Source organism: Podarcis liolepis (genome assembly GCF_965112155.1).
Source record: "Podarcis liolepis genome assembly, chromosome: 2".
NCBI classification, from domain to species: domain Eukaryota; kingdom Metazoa; phylum Chordata; class Lepidosauria; order Squamata; family Lacertidae; genus Podarcis; species Podarcis liolepis.
In genome coordinates, this window is record NC_139555.1 from 31,617,986 (window position 1) to 31,644,823 (window position 26,838).

Consider the following 26,838-nt stretch of genomic DNA (forward strand, 5'->3'; position numbering starts at 1 on the left):
CGTCCGATGCTTTTCCACCGCATCCTCCCATCTCCAATATGTCAGATCTTCTCGGCAAAGGTCTAGTCTGCACTGCTGATTTTGGAATTTGAGGGTGTCATGTGGCAGGGGGAGATGCAGTAAAAATGGCGGTGGGAAACATTTTAGGCACCCTTCTCCTTGAAAATTTTTCCCTTCTGAGGTTGCTTTTCACTACATGAAGCACACATGTTCAAATACACGTTTGTACGTAACTTGCAGTTGTGAGCCCTTAAACTGGCTGTATTTCTCATATGCATGAGATTAATACAGAGTTTATTTATAAAGGTTTATAATCCTGCCATTTGTGGCAAAGCAGCCTACAGCGGATAATAATATTTAAAAATACAACCTCAAACCAGTAAATAACACATCCTCCCCGCAAATGTTTCTATCTCCATAGGTGCAGTCAGAGCTCATGAAGAAATGGACGCGCTGGAAGCTTGGCTGGGACATAGAAGAGGAATACAAGCACACGTACAGCCACACCCCCCATGTCCGCAACGGGGGTACCAGGACCGGCGAGAAGCACAAGCTGGTTGGCAACTACCTCAATGGGCTGGGCCGCAGCCAAGCCACCATGCACACCAGCACTCAGTACCTGGAGAGGACAGCATGCAGTGCCAGTGAAAACTTGGCAGTGGCCGAGCAGCCCCACTGCTACGAGTTCCCTGACACAGCCGAGAGCAACCTCTGAAGCTGACTTGCCCGTCTGCCCCTGGCTTATGGGGCCTGTCTCACTCTTTGCCCCCTGAGGCAGCCGTCCTGCAGAGCAAAGAGGGCAGCTGGCAGCCCAGGAGGCTGTGGGACACATGACTGGAAAGTGTGCCCTCTGCCAAGCAGCTCGGCACTGACTAGATGGTGCAAATTCCTTTTCCGTGCTGGAGACATGCTTACGAGAGACCCAGCAAGACGAGCTGCCTTGCCTGTCCGCATGCTGAATGCTCCAGGACATGAGATCCAGGGGACAGCCCAGCCTCAGGGCATCCTGACAGAGGGGACAAGGCCAAACAAGATTTGTAGTGGGAGGAGATTCTGTACAATTGTTAGGAAACTTTGAAAGCCTGCACATTTATGATTGTGCCAGAATCAGCACTGATCAGACTCCTTAAGAATCTCCGATTTCCTCTTTTTTAAAAAAAAACAACAACCAAAATCCAACAACCAAGTTTCTAGTCCTCATAAATTACAGAGAACAAGTACTATCTGCAAAATGCACACACACACACACACACACACACACACACAGGGTCTGTGCAATTTTTTTTTTAAATCAGTCATAGGGAAGGATATATCTAGAGGCTATCATATGTTTCTTTCATTTTCCCCAAACAAATTGTGCAGCAAAACATGCAAACGTATGTATAATTGTCCAATGCCAAGTGTCCCATTTGCAAAAGGTCAAATTTAGTGGGCTCTCTGAGTACAAACTTTGCAGATCCACTTTCACACATATGAAAATGTAGTCTCTGGAACAGAGATGTCTTTGCCTTCTGGGCACATGGGATGGCATACCACTTAAAGAGATATTTTGGGGCGGTGCAGAAAGCATTGCCTGCAGAGTTTGGAAGGAAAACAGCACTACCATTCAGTATATATATCTACGTGGAAGTGACACGGCTCACTTGGGTCACTGACTTTGTACGTGGCTGTACCATTGCATCCACACTGTGGGCATGCTTGCGCCTTCTGTGCTGGGTGACTCTGTAAATCTACTTGTGTGGGCAATACAAGCTCTGAGGGCCTCTTCTGTGTCTGAGTATGTCTGCCTGTCAGTGCCAATGTTCGGGTGATTGAAGGACCCAATAAATTGTGCTGTATGTCCTGGCAACTGAGACGGTGCCTCCTGATGCACTGAGATGTTTATCCTTGCTGGGGCCTGGACTGCCTTTCATTCACCAGCATGGACAGGAACAGGTGTCCTGCACCAGCCTTGTCCTTCAGAAGTACTAACCTTTCCAGGGAGGCCACGCAGCAGCTTTAAATTAGAACCACTGCAAGAAAAAGGTAATTGCCAACTCCTACCCCTGTGTGATGTCCCATCCAGTCCCCAAGTCCCTTTACAAAAGTGCTTCACTAGCACCCTTTGATGCCAAAATCTCCAAGCAGCAACCATTGGTATGTTCTTCTTTAAGAACACTGCATTCCACGCTGCCCCAAAAAAGTTGCTTATTTTTTTTAAAAAAAATATTTGCAGCATATGTACATGCACATGTGCATGCACGCACAAATGTGGCTTCTGAACATGAACAGCCACATAATAACTCCATGCGTGCACATCTTAGTGATGTGCCATAGCAGGACACCAACTGCAGTATGGAAGAAATCTTCAGTGCAGGCATGTTAGGAAATCATCACAGCAGTCGGAGGCCATCAGCTTCCTGCTACCTCCCTCCTGCCCATTCCCATTTGCAGCCAGTCTAAGCACTGGCAGGAAACAATCACCTTCAGCTGTGGCAGGCTTCAGGAGGCAGGTGGTCCGGTGGGGCAGAGAGCAGATTTCTCTCCATTCCTTACCTGCTTCCAGCCTGGTTTCTTCCTCTTCCATCCCATCACTGGTCTGGCCGTATACTATGGTGTGGATTCCCTCTGTGGGCACAGAATGCTTTCTAGCCATGGACTTGTTGTCTGGTCTTAGACAGATTGCTTTCTTTCTGCCTCTGCAGCTTTCCTGTGAATGGGAATCGACTATAAACCAGAAACGTAATTTTCATTATTTTCTGCTGCGTACCAATTGTCTGGCCTTGAGCAAGTATTTTTTTTAGCCCTTGCTCCAACTGCTAAGTCCAGTAGGACTGCTCAGGGGGTCTCCATCACAGGTGGTCTCATACGGAAAATATCGGCAGGAGTAGCATTTTCATTGTGAAGGCCTTGTTCTCTTTACTTCTGGTGGAGGGAGACATGTACACATAGAATGAGCTGGAATAAAGTTAGGCAGTGCAGAATTGTAACAGGTTGATCTAAGAAAGGTTCCCCTAAAGCTGCCAAGGTGTATTTTTAAGATTAAATACTGTTCACATTATCTGACCTGGAATAAGGCCTGAATGCCAACTGAAAGGGCCTGGGGCAAGGTTACTGCTCATTGTGGATTCTTACAGACATCTGTGGAAACAGTTTGAATGCTTATACAAGCCTGAAAAAAAGCATTCATATTGACATGTAATTTGATTCACAAAGCATTATTTGAGATAGCAACAGCAGGCAAAACTTGAAGATGGGACAAAGAGATCCTACTGAGGAAGAAGAGAGAGCAGGTAAGCTTGAAAATGAACTTGCAACACATCCCAGATCCTTTTCTGTTAGGAAGGAACCTGTGACACTCCAGATATTGCAGGACTACATGATCCTCCCTGATCATTGACCATCCCAGCCAGAGCTGATGGGAGTTAAGAGTCCAAAAACATCTTGAGGGCCACAGGTTTCCCATACCTGTGATATTAGATCACTGAAATCATACTGACTGCTCAGCTCTGCAGCCCTGCCCAGTCATGTCACTCATGTCAATCCACTAGTGGCGTCACTTCTGCAGAGGACCACACTTGAGAAAGTGCATGGCCCTTTTCCTGACGTGGGATGATGACGCACCCATTGTGCTCACTTTGGATGCCTGCTGGACGGGTTACAGAAGAAACGTAAATTGTGTAACATCGTTCACACACACATAGCACTTGTCGTCGTCGTCGTCCGTCCCCCCCGAGCTACGTGCGCAAACAGGAGAGCATGGTTATGTCACACACTTGCGCTCTCTCCAGTTCCTTTGTGCCTCTGCCTAAGGTGCTTTGGCAGCATGTGACTTCTAAGTCTCCCTGAGCTAGTTTTAGGAACAGGACAATCCCCTTGTTCATGGGATTAGTCCCACTGTCTCTCCCCCAGTGCACCACCTCCCAAAATGTCCCCCCAAACAGGGAAGCATATGCCAAATTAACACTCCGCTCGCTGCTACGCATGCACACCCTCTTCAGTTTGACAGTGGGGTACATGCACACAGCCAGTTATTTGCTTGGCATTCATAATGCCTGTGACCCTCCAGCAAACGCCTTCCTCATTTCATCTCCCACTGGTTTTAATTCAAAACAACACCTCGTTCCCAAGCCGTGAGATGTAGAGCTTTTCCTTCCCTCATTTGGGAATGAACACAATCCAGTGCCCTCTGCGCCCTCAGCCAGACCGCAGTCACACCTGGGGCCTGATTGGCTTAAGACCCAACAGACTGTAAACATGTCCCAGAGCCAACATCAATGGCCACGGGGTACCCACGCATTCTGTTTAGGACTCAGGAATCTGAAAGGCACAGCAGGCCCAAGTGACCATTTAATCCGAGCCTTCACTCCATGTTAACATGCAACAGGAGAAGAGACGCAAAATCCCGCAAAGTAGGGCAATCTGTGCAATCTGGAGAAAAATGCTTTCTGCTCCAAATGATGGCAGTGATGGCTGTTTTGAAAATTCAGACATGCTGAACTCGCAGAGCTTACCAAATGCTTTCTTTTATTCCAGCAAGCATTTTAATTGAAGTCTGATTTTAAAGGTTTAACCCATTTTTAGTCTTGTAGTATTGGGTCCCCTGTACAACTGCTTAGAGAAGGCTGTGGTGAAGCGGCACACAGTTGCTGGTATCCGTCTGTCTGGGGAGACAATGGAAGAATGCACTATCAGGCGTAAAGTCAAACTGCTGGAAAGTTACAGTGCCTGCTGTGGCTGTAGAGACCGATATAGGAGAGACATGTTTTATTGCAGCTGGGGCAGATGAAGGAATCTGGTTTAACGGTTGGAGATGCACCATGGCATTTCTTTTCTCTGTGCTCCTCCCAGCAGTCTAGAGGATGTGACCTAGAGGAGAAATGACTGCTTGGATACATGACCAGTCTGTCTCCAAGCACTGCAGTTGTCTGCAAGGGATTCGCACATGGTGGGGCATACAAGTGTCATACAAATTGTTGAAATAAATAAATAAGTTGCTGTCTTGCATATAAACTCACACTGCACATGGAATACAAGCCCAGAGACCAGAAGTGCAAGTTGTCTTTGGAACCATAACAGCAGTATTTGCCTGGTTTATTGTTTTCCTCTCTCTTGCAACCTTCACACCCAAGAGCAGCCGAGAATGGACTCAAGAACCACCACCTCAGCCATCTGTTCACAGGCCTGTGGTGAGCAAGGGGCACAGACTGAGCTGATGTCTCTCCCCACCCCCTGCAAGGAAGCCACTGCCGTCACCGGGTGCCTCTGACTGAGATAACGAGCCTAATTGAAGCAAATTGCCGGAGCACAAAGGCACTTGATGCAAAGGTAAATATGGCTGGTGGCGGGTCAGGCGCATGGCATGGATGGCTCGTTCTTCCCAGTTGTCAAAGTATCTCAAAAGTGAAGCCCAAGAAAGATGCCTCGTGCCTGTCCTCTGAAAGGGAGCGCCCACAATGCTATTGCCTTCAAAGAGGCTGAGAGACTGCTGTGACTACCACAGTGGAGAGAGGGGAGCAATTGCACTCAGGTTCTGTGATGCTCAAATTCCAAGACGAGCAACGACATACTGGATCATGACCTGTCTCCCGCCGACTCAGTTCCAAGACTATGTGGGATGGTGGACAATGTCCCCATGGCAGAACTTTCAGTGTAGCATGTTTGTGGACTCAGATGTGGACTCAAATGTTGCAGGTAAGCACCATAGGGCCAGCCCATAGCCAAGGGGGCTGGCTGTACCATCGTCATGAAGAGTCCAGGGAGACTGACTTTCGACCTTCACTGATACGAATCCTAGGCAGGCCTTGGACTCCTGGCAGCATGCATGGTTGGCACACACCGTCCTTATCTCCCACCCTATGTAACTGTGCCCAAATGCAGAAAGCTGTGTCTCTATTGGCACACTGAGTAGAGTTGGCAGGATAAATTACAGCCCAGAGAGCACAGCACCCTAGGCACTCCTGTCTGTCGTGTGGGCGATGCTGCGCCTCTGACAGCCACTTAGTCTCCAAGCGCAGACAGAAACTTATGTAAGAGCCCCATCGGGGTCAATTTCACGGTCCAGATCCTAGAGCCTAGGGAGCAGGCAGAGACCCCACCCACACAACACAGGAGGTGCCGGCAGACATTCCTTCCTATTCCTGGCATGGGCTGCTCTGATCTTATCAACAAATGCTCACGATGGGAAACTCTGGCCTATGGTGTCATGAACTTCGCCCAGAAAGGTGATTTAGAAAGAGCTAAATTGCTGCCACTCTCTACCCCACCACACACACACACACACAACCTATTGATTCTTGGGGCCCATAAACTGTACCCTGCCACATGTGTCTCTCAGAGGACTACTCCCAAAACAACTTGTGTCAGCCCAACTTCAACACATCCCCCACTAGCTCCTCTTATCACTGCCTGCATTTCCCAATGAAGTGAGGCCAATTTAGGGAAATTTGTTCTCCTTGGTTGCAAAGTTCTCTCACAGTGCAAAGAGCAGAAAGTGAAGCGGTTTCCTGGGCCCCACCAGTGCTGCTTGCTTCCCCAGCACTCTTGGGTTCCATGTACCACAGGGAAGGCAGAAGATCAAATGAACTGACATTTTCTCCCAGCTGTAAAGGACTGTGGCACATGTCATCTGCGAAGGATGGGCTTCCATGGTAACAGGGGATGCTCTGACAAGAGCAACACTAGCTAGGCAGGAATCCAGACTTCTTAGGAGGAATGAGTTACCTGCTGGTAGACACAGGCATGACTAAACACTAGGAGACAAGGACTTATCACAAAGTACATATAGACCAGCTCTGCCTAAGCACAGGTGAGCAACTTGTGATTGTGGAAGGGGGATGTTTTTAAGCCAGGCCATGCTGGTTCATATACACACATTACCTTGCTCACAGGAGTGATGGACTCTGGAGCTAGCAGACTACTTCATATGGAGAGGAGTCTGTAAAATTAGCAAGCAACTGCACAGATGTCAAGGACTGGTACAATCATTCCTTTGCTAAATTTCCAATTACTGAAAAGAGGACAATCAATTTTGAGTCTTGTTTCATATAGGAGTGGATATCCACAATCAATCTTTACACTAGCCTCAGTACTGACTGATTTTCCCCATCCCTCTGTGCAAACAGTATCAAAGAATAAGATTTCAGAAGAGGGGGAGAGAATAGGAGCGTCAGAAGAGCGGTGGGGGGCCTAGATGGGGCACGTGCAGCAATTCATGTGTCTTGCAAAGTGTCCAAGAAAAATAGATAGGAAAAGAAGCTATAGCTGTCCCATCCACCACTCTGGGGTCAAAACAGTGAGACTTGAATTTAATTTATAAGATTCAGCCAGGCCTGCAATTTAAACAGAGCTGAAACAGTCAGAAGGAATAACTATTTCCAGCATTATTTCATTTGAATGATGATTCAAGGCCCATGTATGAAAACATCACTTTAAAGTGTTTTATAGAAATGTGTTTTCTATTCTGCTGCAAAGAAGTTCAGTAAAACCTCAAAACGTACTTTCACCACTTAGGCACATGCATTTCTGTGGATTAAAAGAGACATCATAATGTTTACACACTTTTAAATGCTAGCGCCTTAGGAATAATGTATGGAGAGGAAACGCACCATAATCAGCCTAATGAGTTTGGGAAGCTGTCATTCGGTTTCTGTTGCTCTCCTAGGGCCTTTTATTATCTCAATACTATCTTGTTTGTAACAACTCAGCGTTAATGGTAGTGATTCATTTTGCTCTTCACAGCGTAAAATTTGGTCATTAAAAGAAAATCAGATAACTGTCACAATCCTAGCTCTCTTACCAAATAAAATAAAACTAAACTGTTGGCTTCAGGAAAAATAAACAAACACATGCTAAACATATTCAGGAGCTATGTGGAATAAAAATGTTTCCACACTATACAAACTCCTTTTTAGATGGGAGCTAAGGGAAGCTAATGGATATGTAAACAAAGAGGACAAGAACCTTAAAACTAAACCCAGCCAAAATTAAGTACTTTTAAGTTTCCTTGATTTCAGGAACGGCACTTGCTTAACTTTTCCTATCATTATCGACTGGATTTTGAAAAGCTTAATTAAGTCATGCTTTGAAAAACAACAGCTTTGAATTCCAAAAAGTCACTGAAACCTATTTAAAATTATATATTCTGCAGCTCAAAGCAGAAAAAGTCATTCAGGTATCTAGATCCCCTTGTCATGACTCATAGGATAAGAGAAACTAGTTCATTCATAGATCAGGTTAAAAGAAGAATGAGCCTTGAGATGAATGGGATTTTTCACCACGTAGAAAAGGCAAACTGCAGGATGTCTCACAGTTTACCCATTGATTAACTGGAAAAGGGGATGGAGAGGAAGTCTGCACAACCGGCAGACAATCAGTTTGATTTAGCACTATTAAGCTCATAAAATGCTGCAACAGACTTACACACAGATCTCATAAAATGCCTCATAAGAAACAATGCAATCAAATTCAAGGTTGAGAAGCACAAGTGTTGGGATTCTAGAAAAATGAAGTATGCAGAAAAGACATCTGATAATCCTTACAGATAACACAGCTCACTGAGAAAATATCAACTTGATGTACTGAACAGTCATCAAAGAGACAATGTCAGGAACTGTTAGGGGAAACATAAAAATAAAACCAAAAATATCACAACCACATATATTAGGGGTGTCAGCCTAACTTGAATACTGTGCTATTTTCACCCTATCTCAAGAAGCTACTAATTTGTCACAGAAGAATTGAAAAAACTGCAGTGAAAAGCACATGTGAACACATACAACTGTGGGGGAGAAAGCAGTTTCCAGTATTTGCAGTACAAGCAACCTAATTTCATTCTGGTATTGTTTGAGTTCACTTTTGTTATAGGGTGTTTGCCTTTTGTAATTCCAAATATAACTTGCATTCACTGCCCCACTGCTGCCTTGGCACCTCTATCCCTCAGGTTGCACAGGACATTCCTAGAGATGTGCAGTCAAGCTTTGGTTCCAAGATGCTTCTATTGACCATCCTTTTATAAACTAGTCATCTAGAGCCAAATGTATGCTTGTACCTTGTGAAAACAGTGCTGCCGCCCCAAATTCATTCTGTACTTGCAAGTATAGACTGAGCAGGTACAAGAACACCTACACAGATCAAGTGTACAGACTGAACTGTAGAGTTAATGCAAGACATCCACTATAGTAAGTTGATGCAGAAATTTGGCTCTATTCCAAACACACATCTGAACCACACCACCAGGGATTCCATCCATGCCTATGAGGGTTCCTAGATCCTTTCACGCAGACCACATAACCGAATGCGTGTTTTGCGTATCTCAGCTCTGCGCCAACAGCAGTGTAATGACTACATAATTAAAGGCTTAAATGAAGGGAACAATGTTTTCTATCAGGGGCTGTTGGCCAAGCGCGTCATTAGAACTGAGTCATAACAATGAGCAACTCATTTCCAAGAACCACCCCCTCTAGATGCGGAAGAGGAAGGGCTTACTGATGCAAGGTGCAAATAGAACAGAGTCCCTCCCAATTTCTGGTAGTGTTACGTATTTCATAAGGGGTATATATGGCCAATGACAGATCTGTTCTCCTTGAAAATCTTCAGGGCATTTTAGAAGCCAATTCCGTACTTAGTTCTCATCACTATTCTGATTGAAGAAATCCAGCAATCAGTCTGCATATATCATTCACAGGGGTTTCTTAGCCTATTGTCATAGCAAACTGTCCTAGCTTAACAGGAGCCGTGTGGTTATCTGGCTACTGTCAGGATTGAATATGGAAAATCTAGGATTCAAAAGCTGGTTCAGCCCCAAGCTCATTGAGTAAGCCTAGGCAAATCACTTTCTCTCTGCCTACCTAACCTACAGTACAAAGGGCAGGGACTGTGAGGGCAACTCCAGGCTGTATTTTGCAGGAGGGATTCAAGTGCATACCAATTAAAGTGGATTAGAGTGCTCTGTCACCATAGTACAACAAATCCTTTTTTAAAATGGATTTTTGTGATTAAGAAAATGAAGAGGAAATGCACTGGCACGAATGGATAACGGAAAGGTGTATGAACACCCGACCAGCAAATCAGAACATATGCTCAGTAAATACCACACATAAACTAACCTCTGCATAAGGTTAAATTGTGCAAGTAAATGAGGATGAATGCCCAATAAATAGGTTGTCTGGAGGAGCCCTGAGGTTAGCATCCATATGGAGCACCTTGGAAGGGCAGCATACATGTGCGGCAGATAAATTATCGCTTTAAAACTTCTCACACATAACAAGATGGATGGTTGGGTGATGCTGTGTATTCTCATCTGAATGAAAAGAGCTGAAGACGCATTTGTAGGACTCAACCCTCAGCACCTAGGCTACCTTGGGCATAAGGAAGACTAGGCTTGAAAAATTCACACTTTCTATGTCAATAAGTATTTAGGGAAATCTTCATGTTTCAAAGATAGCTCTTGCTGGTTAGTTAGTTTATTAAGACCACTTTGCTCTTCCTCACCCAGGAAAGGTCAAAACCACTTCATGATTTCTAGAACTTAACTCCCCGCCCCAACTATGCTGGGTAACTGGAGAACAAGTGGTGCCATGATAAAAACAGACTGCAGAAATTGATTTTGCTTAGCACAGAAAATACTAAGAGGTGACATAATCTACTATTCAACTACTTGAAGGCCTGTCAACAGCAGGAAACAAATAGAAGAGCTCTACCAACCACCCAAAAGGTTGGTGCTTGGCTTTAGGAAGAACGTTTTAACTCTATGATGATAGAAAACTATAAATGTTTGGTTAGGAATATGGTGGAATATGCTGATGGTGCTAAACTATTGTACATTTTAAAACTTAGTTCCCTATTACTGTAGTTTAATGATCAGTATCCTGCCTCAGAATAAACCACGTACTCTTTGGATATTGGGCTTTGCAGGTGCCAGTTCTTCCTTTCCAGGAGTTCTTCACTCTACCTCTGGGACACAGCAAGCTTAGACTCAAATTATTTCTAGTTTTTTTATAAGCTGGGAATAGATCACAAGGCATACATCTACCTATATTAACCTTGTTTGTACATTTTTCTGTTGTGCAACTGGGACAGCATACTGAGCAGGTCAGGTCGTCAACTCAATCTAGTCTGGTACAGTTGATGTTCTTGTGACTGGTTTCTTTTTCTTGTCTATTCACTCCCTAATGAGAGCCAAGACTTCGCCAACAAGGCATGTTTCATTTGTATCAGCACTGCCATCTTCAGACAAAAACAGGGAACGTCCCACAAATTTTATCCAAACTTATATCCCCAGCAGGACAGAGAAAACATGGGAGCTCAAGGGCATTGCTTCACACTTTGGCTCCTTTCACTTGACACGAGAGAGAAAACAGGAATGAGAGAAGAGGGTGCTCTTTGTTGGACCCAGTTTTATATTTTTATTTTCAGCCAGCCAAGCCACTTCCGTTTTGTTTATGGGCAGAAAGGATTGCAGCCTCCTTACATTTATGGATGAAACCAATTAAACAAGTTTCGGTCCATCCAGCTAGAGCTTGGGTACTCCAAATTCTCTCTCTTGTGCCATACTGTTATCACACAAGTTGCTGACTTCCATGTGGAAATGAAAGTGGAACAAAGAAGGCCTCACACGGATTGACACACCACTTCAGGCCCCCTGCCGCCCGCTGAGCAGATCTCACCTTATCCACACCTGTGCTGCTGTACAGCCACAAGATAATGCCTGCTCTTCATTCTCCTATAACTTTTAACACTCTTTTAACCATGTTTGGCAACGCACCATCCCCTTCTATACACGTTATACAAATCTAGTGAAATCATGAATCACTGTGATTTCAGGGATATCATAGATTAATACAAGTCTTGCAGCAGAATCATGAGAACAGTAGTTAATTAGCTACCAGGCAGCTAATTAATAATAGGAAAGGTGTCCAAAGCAGACAAGCAAATAGGCAGAATAAAGAAGGCAACTTAAAAAAAAAGCTTTCTGTTAGTGTATGGGAAGTGGGGACAGACTCAATATGCAGGTAGGCATATCTGTGTCATCAGGGATGAGCATGGAATAGATGTAAAGAACAACTAGCATAGGGATGTCTCAATGTCCCGTGTCCCGTCCTTGTGTATTTGGATGGATGTAACAAGATCAAACCACTCCCAACTCTTCCCAGTTAATGCAACACAAAAACCCCACCCTTTGTGTTAATGAGTGCTTGCTGACACATCAACTAGGGAAACTGTTCCACCCACATCAACAGCAGATATTTGTTTTTACTGTGAACTCTCCACAGGTTTAAATCTATAGTATGAGCAACACCCTTTTTCTTTATTTCATTAGATGGGTTTCTCTTCAGCGTGCAAGGTATTTTAGGACAATTTCAATGCAAAACAAATGCACGGTATTTTTGCTGTTGTGAGAAAGCTACATGTGCACTTGCCTCCAAGCCAATTGCAAACTCACTGCATTTTTTAATTTAAAAAAAATACACAAGCTACAGTATTTTGCTACTGGGAATTTGCTATTTCCTTTTATTTACCACAACTGTTGCAGGAGTAAATACTGTACTAAAAGTGATAAGCTTTATACTAAAAGTGATAAGCTTCCCTGACCCCATCATTTTGCCACTTTTTAAAAAACCTGAATCTTTCTGTATCTTTTCTGAATCTGCTGTATCTTTCGGGAACAAGCATATTCACACAAAATCCTGTTACACAGAGAAAGAGAGATTTGTAGAGCAGCATGGCTGCCCCCTTCTTTTTGTAATGCAATACCTTTCTAGAATAATTCATTTTATTTTCCTTAGAATTTAATTATGGTTTCGAGTGAAGGTTTAAAGCCCCCCACCCCTCTGAAATGGAGTGGTGGTGGAAAGGCTATTCCCCACAACAATATCCCTGTTCCTCTAGCGTTTCATGTGTGAAGGGTATCATGTCAACTTGTGCAGGATCAGAGCCAGCATTAACAGCAAGGACTATTAAATCCAATTACTTTTGTGATTTGGTAAAAGTCCTCACTTTTTCAGCGGTGAAAACATTTTTTTGTTTAATGTAATTAGACCCACTATGCCAAAATTTGACCTCATAACCCCCAAAAGAATTCTAGGCCACAAAATGCAAGGGGCGGGGGGGGGGGGAATAGCTCATAAACCTCACAGGTCAGACTCTCTAAATAGGACTGTGTTTCAAGAGATTCACAGTGGCCAGAGGTGACAGGGTTCAGCCTTGGTGAAGTGATGGGGGAAATCTTGCATCTAGTAAGTGTAATTTAGATGGCAATAAATCCTCTGGACCAAAGGACGAAAACAGATCTGGGTATATTAATAGATGCAGCATTTAAATCCCAGTCCCCTCAGACAGCAACAGGGATGTCTCATGCTTTCTCGCAGGACTGTGGTACCTTATGAGTGTGGAAAACAGTGCAGGTTTCCAAAGCCATTAAGTTGGCTTCCACAGTCCTATGTATAAGGTGTAAAAAGACAAGTGTTCCATGTTGTTAATTCACGTACCAGGACTTACTCTTCCAGTTCCACATTCACAATCACTTAAGCTGAATAGAATCCCCCACTGCTCATGTAAGTGTATGCTAAAAGGATGGGGAAAGCACACTATTTCACAACTTTTGATCATTCGAGTATGGCTGGCTGGGTAAGAGGTGACAAGCTCATCTCAAGAGACCATGAGCATGTGCCCTGAAGTTCCACAACAACGGGAATCATACAAAAACAAGATGACGTGTGATCCATCTACAAATACAGCCGCCACGTTAAGTAGAAGGCAGAACGTAGGGATTGGCAGCTGGAGGCCCAGGGACAAAATCCAAGCTGGCAAATGAATAGTCATTTAGCTGCAGACCAAGAATACATACACACACACACACACACACACACACACACACACACACACGTACCTAGGACACTTTATTCCCAAGCACCCACACTGGGGTTAGTTTCTGTACTCGGTTAGTGATAAACTGCCTTGTGAAACCCACCCATACAGACGGGGTATAAATAATACATTATATCATTATTTTTATTATTATTGCTTCATTCACTCGCTTTCCACAAGGCACCCACATGATGTCAGCATCCAATTGTTGTCCCCCCATGTTTCTTCTATGGTTCTTCTGCCCTTTCTCGGAGATCAGAATATCTGCTTTTAATTTTTTACTAGAACTGGTTGCAGTTTTTCTGCACACGCAGATAGCCATAGCTAGGCTTTTCCAAATCCAATGTGTGTGGTGTCTTATTGGGCAGGTGAACATATCAGCAGTATCACTCATCCACTATCACCTCTATAAGGGGCATCATTTTATCAAGAATTCTTTGTTATTCCCTTAGTTCCGATCATTAGCATCAAGACACTTTTTTGGCCATACTTATTTAAAAAGTTAAGTTCTCCACACAATAATGACAAAATGAAAGTGCCATGGTGCTAACTTTTAAGATTTAAGACTCACCCCTCTTTCTCTTCATTGCCATCATTTCAGCACTGCAGATTTTCCCTATCACTTTTAAAGACCTAAAGGTGATCTCATTATTGCACTTAAATAAATAAACTAAAAAAACTGACTATAGGAAATGGCTGCCCAAATGTCTTTGTCCTTCTTTACCCATATACAGTGGTGCCTCGCAAGACGAAATTAATCCGTTCTGCGAGTCTCTCCGTCTTGCGGTTTTTTCGTCTTGCGAAGCATGGCTATTAGTGGCTTAGCAGCTTAGCGGCTATTAACGGCTATTAACAGCTTAGCGGCTTTAAGAAAAAGGAAACAAACTCGCAAGATGTTTCGTCTTGCGAAGCAAGCCCATAGGGAAATTCGTCTTGCGGAACGACTCAAAAAACGGAAAACTCTTTCGTCTAGCGAGTTTTTCGTCTTGTGAGGCATTCGTCTTGCGGGGCACCACTGTAGTTGTGTGACACACAGTAATGTGGATTGTTCGTAGCAGGATGTACACATATAAAAGTTTCCCCCACCATGTTAATTTTGTATTTTTAAAACATAGCATTATAAATTCTCTGGTCAAAGTCCATACCAAGCCCATCACTCTTGGGTGATTAAAGGTCAATTTACATGATAAAATGTTTATGTTGAGAAATCAACATGAGCTGATTTGTTCCATATAATCTCATCACATTCCAGTTGTGCCCACATTTGGAATATTTTTTGGGGTGGGTGAATTGCAAAGGTGTCTGGTCTAACGATGCAGCCACTCAGGTAAGAGGTTGCAGGGGACACTGCCCATTCAAATCAAAGGAAAGACTCAAATTATGTAGGTGTAACTTCACACAAACAGCCACATGGGTTAGCACTAATGAATGACCATTCTGTAGCCTTTTCAACAGAAGGGACAGATGTGATCAGCACATTTACAGTCTTTGGCATCCCTACACAATGGGTTGAGGACTAACATCTATCCTCAAAGATTCACAAAGCACTGCATATTCCTGTATCTATACCTGTATCATCAAAAAGCTGGGGCAGGAGGACTAATTCTGAGGCTGATAATATTTTCTGAAATCTATAAAGCCTTTACACATCCCAAAATATCTGGTGAAGAACAAGGGATATAACTACATATTACCAAAAACAACATGTCTGGTTCTCCTTGTTTTCCTCAAAAATGGGGGGGGGGCCCTAGACACAGGGCTGTTTGGGGCTGCAACCACATTTTCCCTGAGGCAGCATTGCACTAAAGCATAATCTATTAAACACAAGAAAGAGCAATAATGATTAATGGAAAGAAGTAACCTCTATGGACTAACCCCACAAATAGAATGTAAACCTATCTCAAGTAAAGATTTACACTTTCAGAGTGTCTTGGAAAACTGCCCTCTTTGTTTAGCTTGGATCAACAAATAAGATCTCACTTAATTGGGTTAATTCCCATGTTGGCTTCATATTTCAGCCAGAAAAAGAAACCCTGCAATACTGCATGGAGGGAAGTGCATGGTTAAAGGTGCTGAAGGATTTACTGAAACCATCCCGTTTATCATTATCACACCACGGGCAACCTTTATTTTCTTCATTTGATCTTCTATATCTTCCTTGACGTCTCCTTGGCACTATGCTCCATGTTGCTTTCATAGCTACGTTTTTGTGCTGCCTGTTGGCAGAGAAACACACTCTGTTCTAATCCAATTCATGACATGACATTTGGTCAAAGTAAACAAACTGGTCAGGCTGGGTGCAAATATTGCCCACTTCAATCAAGACTGGCAAAAGCGCACAGCAAGTTGGGTATGATTTCAAAGCTAGCATAAAGATATATTTGGGAAAGCAGACTGAGATAAAATATCCACAGCACAGCAAACTACTGAGGATTCAAGCGTTACCGCATTTGGGGGTGCTGATTCAGTTTGCAGCGGTAGGAAAATCCTGCTTATCCAACTAAAGGTAATAATATCACCTGCAGCCAGATTACAGTGTGAAAATAATGTTAGCTTCCTGTTGACCCTACAGGCACCACTGCTCCAGTTCCCAGACTTCAAGGAGGAAAAATACCTTACTAAGCAACACTCCCTACCCTGTTGCCTTAGGGAAAATGGATGTCTGAAAGTCTCCACCATTCTGCTGCAGAGGCACACATGTGTTCTGTGCACACAAAAACTTCTTAAGGTGTCAGCTAAGACTACTCAACATAACCCAACACCAGATAAACCCCGTGCTAACCCTATTAAGCACCAGTATTCCAAGGATAGGAAACACTGTAGGTGCCTGCTGCCAATCACACAGAAAATGACCATTTCATTAGCCAAGGAAATAACAAGTTGTGAGAGAGGCCTTGCTTCACAGTAGGTGTCACCTCATAGCTAACATGAAGCACTTTCCCCAAGCAGCCTGCAACTCCACCTCCTTCACAGCACGATGTGAACACCCTTCTAAGGTGCACAAAATAATGTGCATCCAAATGGCAACTGTTTACCAAGCACTAGGATATCTTTCTGAAGACTGATAGCTAAATACATCACACCTAAGGGACTAGATATTTCATAGTTCCTTCTCCCCTACAGGATTGCAAAAGGGACTTGAATGCCCTTCTGGAGGTTTAACCATCACAACAGCATCAGGTTAGGCTGAACTGTAAATTACTCCAGACAGACTAAGTTGCAACTAGCCCAGCACCAATGGAGAGTAATAGTCAAGTAAAAACAGAGGAAGCCGCCAAGCACTGCCGTTGGGCAACAAAAGGAACAAAACCCCTTCCTTTTGAGAAAATTCACTCTGGCTCAGGTGAAGCAGTTCAGAACAATGAGAACATGGAACCCAAAGAAAGATTGGTAAGCAAGTCCCGTTCATGGGAACCCAGCTAGAGATGCCGGATAAATTCTCAGAGCAGAATGTCAAAATGACTAACCAGATTTTATTTACAACACTCCTTAAAAGACAGACACAGACCAAGAGGGGACATTACAAAGGGAAAAGAACAGCCACCATGCCCCTTGCCTACCCAACTCTGAGCAGGGTCCCCAACATCACTGCCTGAGCTGGACACAAACATGGGCACTACTGCCACTTGCCAGTGCCCAGCACACACCAAGGCTGTCCCCAGCCCTGCTGGGGCACAGGGGCTGGGCTCTGGGGCTAGCTCAGAAATGCTACCTGCCCCCCTGGCTGGGGCTGCAAGTCAGCAGAGTGTAAAGACAGCAGAACCTGGAGTACCTGCTCAGCTCAGAATAAGGGAGTCGACTCAGTTTTATCCTATACAACAGAATCCCAAAAGAGTTTTCCCTTGGGAGACTTTGTACCTGGGTCCCTCAGCCTCTATCTTCAGCGTTTCGCCATTATTGTGCCACAGAGCTGAGCAGATAGCATATGGAGATCGTAGCACAACACACTTTCATCCTCCAGTCTAAAAGCTCAGGTACTGTATGAGGAGTCAGTCTGAATTCTCACAATGTATTGATAGGGTGGACTACGAAAACCCATATTGCTTCTGTCCCATCATTCTCTCTTAGCCTTGCCCTAAGAAGGGCTGGGCTTTGAGACAGGTATAGGGAGAGATTAGATATTGTTCCTGATTCTTCTGCCTTATTCCACACTCCTAAAACAGACAGGGTACACACCAACCTCTTGGCCACCATCAGAGTAAAATGTCATTTACTAAGGGGAAAAGGTAATTTCTGGGGCCAATTGTAGAATGAAGGCAGGCAGGCCAGGCCAGGCCAAGGGAAGCTGTGAAGAAAAGGCAAGAAGCCTATCCTTCCTTAGGGAATTCAGAGCCAGCCCCAGGCACAAGCCAGACCAAAGGAGGAAACCAACACAAAGTCATCAAATTCATGTACCAGTGGCCACACGCCAGCACTTGGGGCTGAGGCAGGCCAAGCCCTTTTAGGATTTCTTAGCATCCTGTGTGTTCCGCCGCTTTAGGTCACTCAAGTCAACAGGTCTGAAAGCTGTCAAAAAAGAAGAAAGGAGACACAATTTAGGGTAAGATTCCTGACTACCAACATTGCTTTCCATCAATACTCCCTCCAGCCTGCCTTGATAAGAACAAAGATGCTAGCCTCCCCACCATCACCTAACAGTTAGTACCCTAAATTGGAATTCAGATCACAGGTAACCTACACACCTAATTAAATGGTTTGAGTTGGTACCCCAGACCTATTCAACACAGCAGGCCATTACTACAACCCAAACCCAAGGGGTCTCCAGTTCTACCTAGAATGATAACCTAAATTCTGCAACCAGAAAATCTCTAATATGCAAGAAAGTAGGTACATCTATATTCATGTACCTAATCAAATTCATAGACTATAACACTACCACTATATGTTTCCAAATATCCTCCTATACAAGAGAGTTTTCACCGTATGTCAGAAGAGCAAGAAAGATGAGGACAAATGGGCTTCCAAAGGGAACAAATGTCAGAGCCTGGGGCCAACTGCTGAAAAGCCCCTTTCATGCATAGCCATCCAGCTCAACCCCAGAGAGACCCGGAACAGGGCCTGAATTGAGTCAATAGACAGATCTGTATTGGAGCAATCAGTCCAGGTCATATAAACCTTTAAAAGTCAACACCAGCACTTTGAACTGAGCCCAGAAACTATCTGGAAACCAATGACAACAATGCTTCTAGTGACAGGTTTCAGTTAGGATTCTTTCAGCTGTATCTTGCACTATATGTTTTCAAATGCTCTGCAAAGCCAGTCCTACATCAGAGTAATCCAAACTGGATGTCACCAAGGAGGTGTAACCATGACTAAATTAGACCTTTCTTTGAAAGGGGAAAGCTAGCAAAAGAAAACTCACTTTTCAGACTTGGGTTTGGCATCTTCTCCACATACTCCTCCACAAGTCCCCGTTCACCACTTGCCATCTGATTGCGGAGATCCCGCTCCACACACTGCCATGCTGCAGAGAAGGGGAACAGTTAAAGTGGGGATAAAACTTCACATGGAGAATACGGAAGAGCCCTTTCCTTTAGCCCAAGAGTACTGCCAGCTTTTGGCACCCTAAGACAGCCTAGACACCAAGCAGTGGTCCCACCCTTACTACTGGAGAAGTCTTTAAATGCAAATAAAGAAGCAGGGAGGCAATGACAAATGTTTGTAATGCTGGATGCAGAATCAGAAGACAAGTCTCACATACCCTCAGAACTATCCGTCAGTTCCAAGAGTTGGATTCATATCTAAACATTCCAATGAGTCTCATCTTCATTTTCTTCACTTTCCCGCACCCATCTTAAATACACGAGTAAGGAAAAAATAACACCAGAACTGGCAACCGCATGAGAAACATATGTTATATACAGGGTAAGAGGTAAGGAAATGTGCTACTGACTCAGTGGAGATGCAGCAACTGAAGAGATCAGCCTTCTCAAATGTAAATACTGCACCTTCAGAGATGAAACGCACATTCTCCTCATGTGCAGGAGTGAAGATCTCACTGCTGTTGCTTGGGGAGCGAGGGCTGCTGTTTCTCTTGCCATTGTATACAACTCGGGAGACAGGAGAACTGGAAGTGCAGTGGAGACCCCAGTGAGAGAGGAAACAAGACACTGATCTTTATACTAACTATCCTGGCAAAAGGATCCTTTAGCTCTACAGACCATTCAATGTGGCTGCTATTACGCTTTTCAGAGAGTGTGACCAATACAGACTGCGGTTGTGCTTAGTTGTCATTTACATCAGGAGTAGGCAGATTTCAGGCATGCAAAATCTACTTCTTTTTTTAACTAGAGCTAAATGATCCAACTATCACAGCCAGCTCACAAGAGTTGCACGCTTAGAATTGAAGAACACTGAGCTCAGGAATTTGTTTTGAATATGAGCACTGAACTAAACTGAGCTCACAGTCCTTCTATATAAAAATCTACCTTGGGTTACCCCACCCTTTTCATCACTTGAGCCACATTACTTCGGAGGGATGGTCATTTTGTTATTGTCAGTGCCAAGCAACTGGGAATCAAAAATCATTACCGCTCTACATCATATCACCCAGAGATCTATTCTGATATCCCTATGGCCGACCCCTGATTAGCATGACACCTTCTTATGTACAAAGTGTTAAACAGTTATTGTTTCAGACTCAAAACTAAAGTTATATAAATAAAGAATAGACGCTTGGAGGAACTGACATCCAAACATTACCTAGTGAAGCTGGGTGGGGAGGTGAACACAAAGACCCATGCTAATGACCAGTTAAAGGTTCGATCAATTATATCCATTTACCTTTATTGCCCACACCATTCCTGAACCACTGTCAGCAGGTAGCAACACAGAAAGATTTTTGGTACATAACCATGGTATACACAACCACCAAAGACAGCAAAATCAGCACTGTGGGTTGAAAGTCTCCAATCATCGAGGAGTCAATACATTCTGACAGCCCGCTCAGTATTAACACAAGTTCAATTCTCACAGCCCCATAACTTTTCTCACCTTGTCATGGCTGCCTCTTTCCCAGCCCTGGCCCAAGTCCTGGATGTGTGGCTTGGCGGTGCTAAAACAAAGACAAGACACTGAGCTCAATGGGGACGGACCCTCAATAAATCCCACGGGTGGGGACAAATTGCTCCGGTAACCGACTTTGGGTGGAAGCATCTATGCCCACCTCTGCTATTACATTTAAGGAGATTGCAGCATCTTACAGGCATAGAAAGCAGGATCCCAACCACCCTACCACACTACCGATAAGTCCCACCCCATCGCTAAAAATCCCCGAATGTGTCAAAAAGCCCTGGAGCCCCCCGACCACCACTTCGGGACCCCACCGCCCTCCTCCCTGCTCCGAGTCCAGTTCCTAGAGGCACCTGCGCCTTGGGGAACCCCAATACTTCCCTCAACAACCCCCCCTCCAATCCGCAACCCCACGCTACCCTCAGGCACGGAGATGGGATGTCAAGCTTCCTGAGGGAGGTGCGGGGAGAGGGAGGCCCAAGCAGCCACACTTCTCCCGGCCCCGAACGACAACAAGGCAGCCGTGGAGTTTGGGGACTGCGCTACTAGGCCCAGAGGAACAGAAAGGGAGCACTTCCACGGGGGGCCGGGGAAGAAAGGGCGCCCCCCGCGCCGCGGCCCCACCCTCAATTCCCCACCCCGCAACCCTCTTCACCTGGGCCCGGGTTAAGTCCCGGCTTCTCTCGCTGCTGCCAGGCCCGGGGCGGAAGAGAGCGCCTAGGCCGGGCTGCGCGTGCGCACTGCGGGCGAATGGGCCCGGGTAGCCCCTGCACCTAGTACCCGAGGGAAGAGGTTTCCATGGAAACGCAGCGGCTGGGCAGGGAGGGGTATCCATGGAAACGGGAGTGAGGGGTGGGGAAGAGAAGCTCTGGGAGACGCGGGAGAGGGCGGGGCGGGTCTCCAGAAACGGAAAAATGGGGTAGAAGCCGGAGCGGGACGGAGGCTTCTTAAAAGAGATCGCCTTTCCCTCCTTTGTGAGCTTCGGGAAGTCGGCATTGCCCAAAGCAGAGTCGCCGCTTCCCAGGCTTGGGTCAGGATCTAACTGAGCGCTACCCCCCCACCCCCACCCCAGTTTACCGTGTGCCCCGTTTTGTGGACATTTGAGGCTTCTCTCCACATCCTGTTTTCATAATCATTACGCTCTAAATCTACGCCAACTAAGTGTGGACAGTTCTGTGATTAGTGGGTGGGTGGGAATCATTGACATGATTTCACACGTTTACATTAACATTTTCCGTGTTTGTATTCGAATTGCAATCTGAAAAGAGCCTTCTCCAGTTTTCCGAGATCTAGCTCTGTTTGGGATGGCATTTAGGATGCATGGCTGACAGAAAGGGTGGCGAAATTTCCCATTAATTAGGAAATGTTATTGTTTTTCTGGTGTAGGATTAATTTTAGACCTTGCCCAAACCTTCAGGATAGGGCACACTATATATACATTGACACTTTCAAATAGCAATGCAAAAGCAATCCCTTCCTCTCTCACACACTTGTAGTATCTTTTAAAATTCATTTTTAACTTACCCATTTGAATGGGTTTTTGCCATTACACAATGTTCTGTAGAAGCATTTTAAAGTGCTGCATTTGGAAGGGGAATAATGGGAGCGGAGACTTCCTGGTTTAGTACAACTCCAACTCATTAGGAACTAAGGTTTCAACAAAAGTCTCCTAAATTTAACCAAACAAATGTAGGTAAAAATAAGAGAAAACTACTTGTTTTTGCTTACTAGACAAGGGCAGATCAAAGATCCTTGCTGGACACTGAAGCCCTGACTTCTGACCATCCTGTACAACACCTTGCTTATCATCTTATTGGGCATTGTCTGTGCCTATCATCTACTGCCAGGGCTAAAAGTCATTTAAAAGTAAAGCTGAGGATCTCAGGATGTTGAGCAGTGTCCCCAAACTTAATGCATGTGCAGTGTATTATAGAGTGAGCCCTGACAATAGCTCTGCATGGTGATGTATGCTTAGATGGCAACCACAGTGACACCTAACCAAATATGTAGGAAGCCTGAAGCAACTGTGAGTTGTGCAGAGCTGCCCTACTTCTGTCAAAGCATGCTGACCCAGATGGTGCAAGTGATTCACTACTGATTTTCACCAAGAGACAAACTATCCGACTGGGAAGTAGTATTTAGCACTTATCAGGTGTCTCTGAGTGGACAAACCTCCAAGCATTGACTCTTCTCCAAGAAATGCCACATCTAATTTTCTTCCCGTCTTGTTCATGCATTTGCCAAGTCATTACTAAAGCCAACTCAAGTCATTTGGGACAAAAATAGTAAGAACTTTATTACAGGCCTCTTATTCCCCTTCTAAGTGATAGGCTGCAGGAACAACACCTCTGTACCTGAAACCTATTCAGAAAGAAGCAGCCACAAACAAAAGAAGCCCTATTATTTAATTTCTTCAAACTGTGTGGTGTACCATAGACTGTGCAATTATCAGGAACATTGCACAGCTGAGGGCTAATATCCACCATCTTGCATTGCCATTTCATTCTTCTGTCTTCCAGAGAAAAGAGCATGCAAAGATTCATAGAATTGTAGAGTTGGAAGGGACCACGAGGGTCATCTAGTCCAATCATCTGAGCTATAGTATGTTGCACATATTATAAGTGCTGCAAAAAACAACAACCCTCAAGTTGCATAATTTAATAATACAGAACTGTAGAATTGGAAGGGACTCCAAGGGTCATCAAGTCCAACGCCCTGCAGTGCAGGAATCTCAACATCTAATCTGAAGCCATACCAGACCCTGCTTAGCTTTGCAAATGTGCTAACAATTTTATTACTGCACCACTAGGAGGACATTGACCCTTACTTAACAGAATGAAATAACGGTGCAGCAGGGACAATGTCTAATGGACAACTTCAAGGTTAATACAAGTCCTCCATCAAAGTTAAGCAGCTAGATGTGTATGAATGAGAACTTTGAGGCATTAGTCACTATATCTTGTTCTGCTTTTTAAGCTGTTCTACTTTTCTTTAGAATTCATTTCCTCATTTCATATCCAAAATCTCATGTGCAGCTAGGGAACAGTCTAAGGGCAACCTGGGAAACAAAGTGGCTGGGCAGGAAGTGTGGCTACCCTTCCCAAGAGTAGGGGGAATAAAAATAACCCAAGGTTGTAGAAATTACTTTATTGAAAAAATAAAAAGCTGTTTCAGAACCACATAAAAAATAACAGTAGAAAAGCAAATCTAGGAGCAAACATGTGAGACTTTATACATGACATTTTTAGGATAATATATACAGCAGAAAGATACCAGCTTGAAGTTGGGGCTATTTTCTTTTTGTGATAATTGTGTGAGGATTCTTCAGGCCTGAATAGGTTGAATGTCTTTGAGAAAGCACTGTTCAAATCAGTCATTACCAGATAATAATTGGAAGGTGTATGTTCACACAAATTGGTACCCAGTCCAGTTCATTTCATAATCACCTGTGTGAACCTCCTGCACAACAGTGCCGTTTGGGCCAGTGTGTCCCAGCTATTAGACTCATTTTAACTAAAGCCTGACCGTAGCAGGTACCAGAAAATGGGCCACATGGTAGAGAAGTTTACATTTTCTGGAAGGGCTATCCCAAGCATAGCTCTCTGATAAACCCCAAGGTAGCCACTCTCATACATACACATTATAACCAAACTGTGGTCTCTTTAAGGAGGCCGTATACTCTTGCCAACATAGTAGGGGCAACTTTGCTAGCCTCCCTGCAGCATGCAACAAATGCTGCTGCCTACCATGGAGGCTGAACTCCACATGGGAAAGAGCTGAGTGGCACTAGCTTAGTCTACTCGGGCTGCTTTGAAAAGCTCCACAAGTTCCTTGTACTCTGGGTCAATTAGGTCGGATGGCTTCTCCCCTTCATCATTGGTAGCATCACGCTGGGCACCAAGAGAGATGAGGTACCTGCAGGATTAAAGAATGAGGTGATGAGACGAGGACAGAATTGACACACATACCCACATGCACAGTTTAGTTCAAACATGCAGTTTTCCCTATGCTTTCATATACAAGATGATACAGAGGACTTGTGAACTGGCTGTTAGTTTCAATGTAAAGCTTTCCTCTTTCCATAAAGAGACCAGTCTTCTCTTATAGCTGGTTTCCATTCTGACCTTCTTACTTGAGATATCCTTTATATTTGGGAGATATCGTAGGTCACTTAACACGCCAACACAAAAAATCACTGCTAGTGTCTGAAGATTGGATGGTCATCTAGCCAACAGACATGTCATCATCTCAAGTCTAAGCCTAGAACTCACTGTCGAGCAAGCCCTACTTCCCTCCTCATTTTCCTTGACCAAGTTTGTGGCCTGTCAAGAGAGGGTGGGCATGGCTAGACTAGAGATTAAAGGTTAACATAATTTGCATCTCTGACCTTGCAATATCAGCGTGACCATCACTGCAAGCCATGTGTAGGGGTGTCCAGCCGTCCTCATCTTTCTGATTGATGTCAGCACCATATTTTACCAACAGCTTGACGCAATCAAGGTTCCCAGAAAGCACAGCTTCATGGAGGGCAGCCATACCTAATGGGAGAAGGTAATGTATCAGCCACAGCCTGCAAATCTTAGGAAAACATCCCACAAAAAGGGAGTTGTGCTAATATGCTTGAGACAGTGGGGAGGAGTTGTCTGGAAGCAAAATGCATCTTTTTTCTCTCAGAAAACTAGACCAGGGCCTTAGCATTTTTTAGATTGCATTATCTTATAAATGTTGGGGAAATGGCACACAGAGGGGACAATTTTTGGCCCACCAGGTTCTTTGCATAGAGAAAAAGATTATTATTTTAACCAAGGCTGAGTGAGTCCCAGAAACTTATTTGGGGAATTAAGTAAGCAGTTTGTAAGAAAAGCACTTCGATCAAGGCTTCTATGGCCTTCTGTAGTACTGAGTCAACATTATTAAAGTCTAAGTGTGATGGAAGTCAGTAAGAAGCAAACACACTCTAACAATCGACTGGGCCATAGTAGCTGTAACTGTTGAAATTTCTGTGACTACTGGATTTCTTTTTTAAGTGCAGCCTTTCATGCTGAGATCATAGCTGGGGGAAATGGCTCAAAGAAACACTGATTCAGCTTTACGGCTGGGCATGAAGCTGCTCTGTTCATCCTGCCACTGGATATATTGTTCTGCTCTCAACTCAGCAGCCATATTTTATTCACACAGGAACAAGCTGCATTAGCAGATTAGTAAAGGGATTTATATTTTCTCAGAGAGTGCGCTGTACATTGGCATAGTTTTCTTAGCATCTATCACCTTAGAATCTGTTCAATACCCAAGTGTCTAGCTAAAGGATTTCAGGTGACATAGCTCCCTATATTGATGTAAGTGTTAGAGGAGAAAACATGACCTAGTTTGTAACACACAGCCTGACTTTGGGATTAGGCATCTGCTAGTGCTTAGGCTTATTCAACCACCCTTCAGTTAGGTTCACCCACGTCCTACTTACCTGAGGGGTAGATAGTGTCCAAGGTGACCTTCCTGGCACGGATGAAACGGCCCACCTGCTCCAGGTCGCTCTGCCTAATATGGTCCAGGAAGAGAACGTCATTGGGGAAACGCACAGTTTTCAGGCCTCGTGTATATCGCCTATACCTGGGAAGTGAGTCTGGGTAGTAATACTTCATCGTGGCAGAGGTAGAAGGAAGAGCAAGAGACCAGCGAGACAGGACTGAAAAATGGTGTTGAGGAATAATAATAAAAAGCACACGGCAACCCAGACGACTTTGAAGTGCCTCGAGACCCAAAGGATTCTCTTCTCTGTAACGCTTGCACCTGAAAGACTGGTGGGATGTTAGCTATGATTTCTGCTCCTGACGGGACTTCCTTGGAAAAACACTGAGCATGTGTGGGTGATCTCCTGTTGAGGACTGACTATTTCCAGCGGTGTCTCCTGTTATATATCTGCCCCATGGCTATTTTGAGGATATTCCGCTCATGCTATTTGCCATGAGATTTGGTAACTGAGCT

General features: G+C 44.4%; 3 protein-coding genes across 10 annotated transcripts in view; 1 reads left to right on the forward strand and 2 right to left on the reverse strand.

The window, feature by feature from the left end:
• Positions 1–1,763, forward strand: part of GCGR (glucagon receptor) — a 41,408-nt gene extending 39,645 nt beyond the window's left edge. For both annotated transcript variants that reach the window (XM_083487022.1, XM_083487023.1), the window contains exon 14: positions 422–1,763. In XM_083487022.1, the coding sequence (XP_083343148.1) occupies positions 422–715 (294 nt within the window). In that variant the 3' untranslated portion in view covers positions 716–1,763. The remainder of the gene's footprint in view (positions 1–421) is intronic.
• On the reverse strand, positions 1,159–21,668 carry MCRIP1 (MAPK regulated corepressor interacting protein 1). 7 transcript variants are annotated; one of them, XM_083487044.1, is made up of 6 exons: positions 21,512–21,668; positions 20,839–20,899; positions 19,794–19,960; positions 19,208–19,309; positions 18,241–18,351; positions 1,159–2,689 (listed from the first exon to the last, which is right to left on the reverse strand). In XM_083487044.1, the coding sequence occupies exons 2-5, from the start codon at positions 20,844–20,846 to the stop codon at positions 18,287–18,289; spliced, it is 342 nt and encodes a 113-aa protein (XP_083343170.1). In that variant the 5' UTR covers positions 20,847–20,899; positions 21,512–21,668; the 3' UTR covers positions 1,159–2,689; positions 18,241–18,286. The 7 variants fall into 7 exon arrangements, with proteins under 7 accessions (XP_083343170.1, XP_083343169.1, XP_083343172.1 ...); XM_083487043.1 differs by lacking the exon at positions 1,159–2,689 and adding an exon at positions 15,944–16,061; XM_083487046.1 differs by lacking the exon at positions 1,159–2,689 and adding an exon at positions 15,944–16,061 and having other exon boundaries at positions 19,794–19,912; positions 21,512–21,666.
• A 2,320-nt stretch (positions 21,669–23,988) lies between these two features.
• PPP1R27 (protein phosphatase 1 regulatory subunit 27) lies at positions 23,989–26,838 on the reverse strand. Its single transcript, XM_083481149.1, has 3 exons — positions 26,318–26,838; positions 25,244–25,394; positions 23,989–24,771 (listed from the first exon to the last, which is right to left on the reverse strand). Exons 1-3 carry the CDS (start codon positions 26,493–26,495, stop codon positions 24,648–24,650), a joined length of 453 nt encoding a protein of 150 aa, XP_083337275.1. The 5' UTR covers positions 26,496–26,838; the 3' UTR covers positions 23,989–24,647.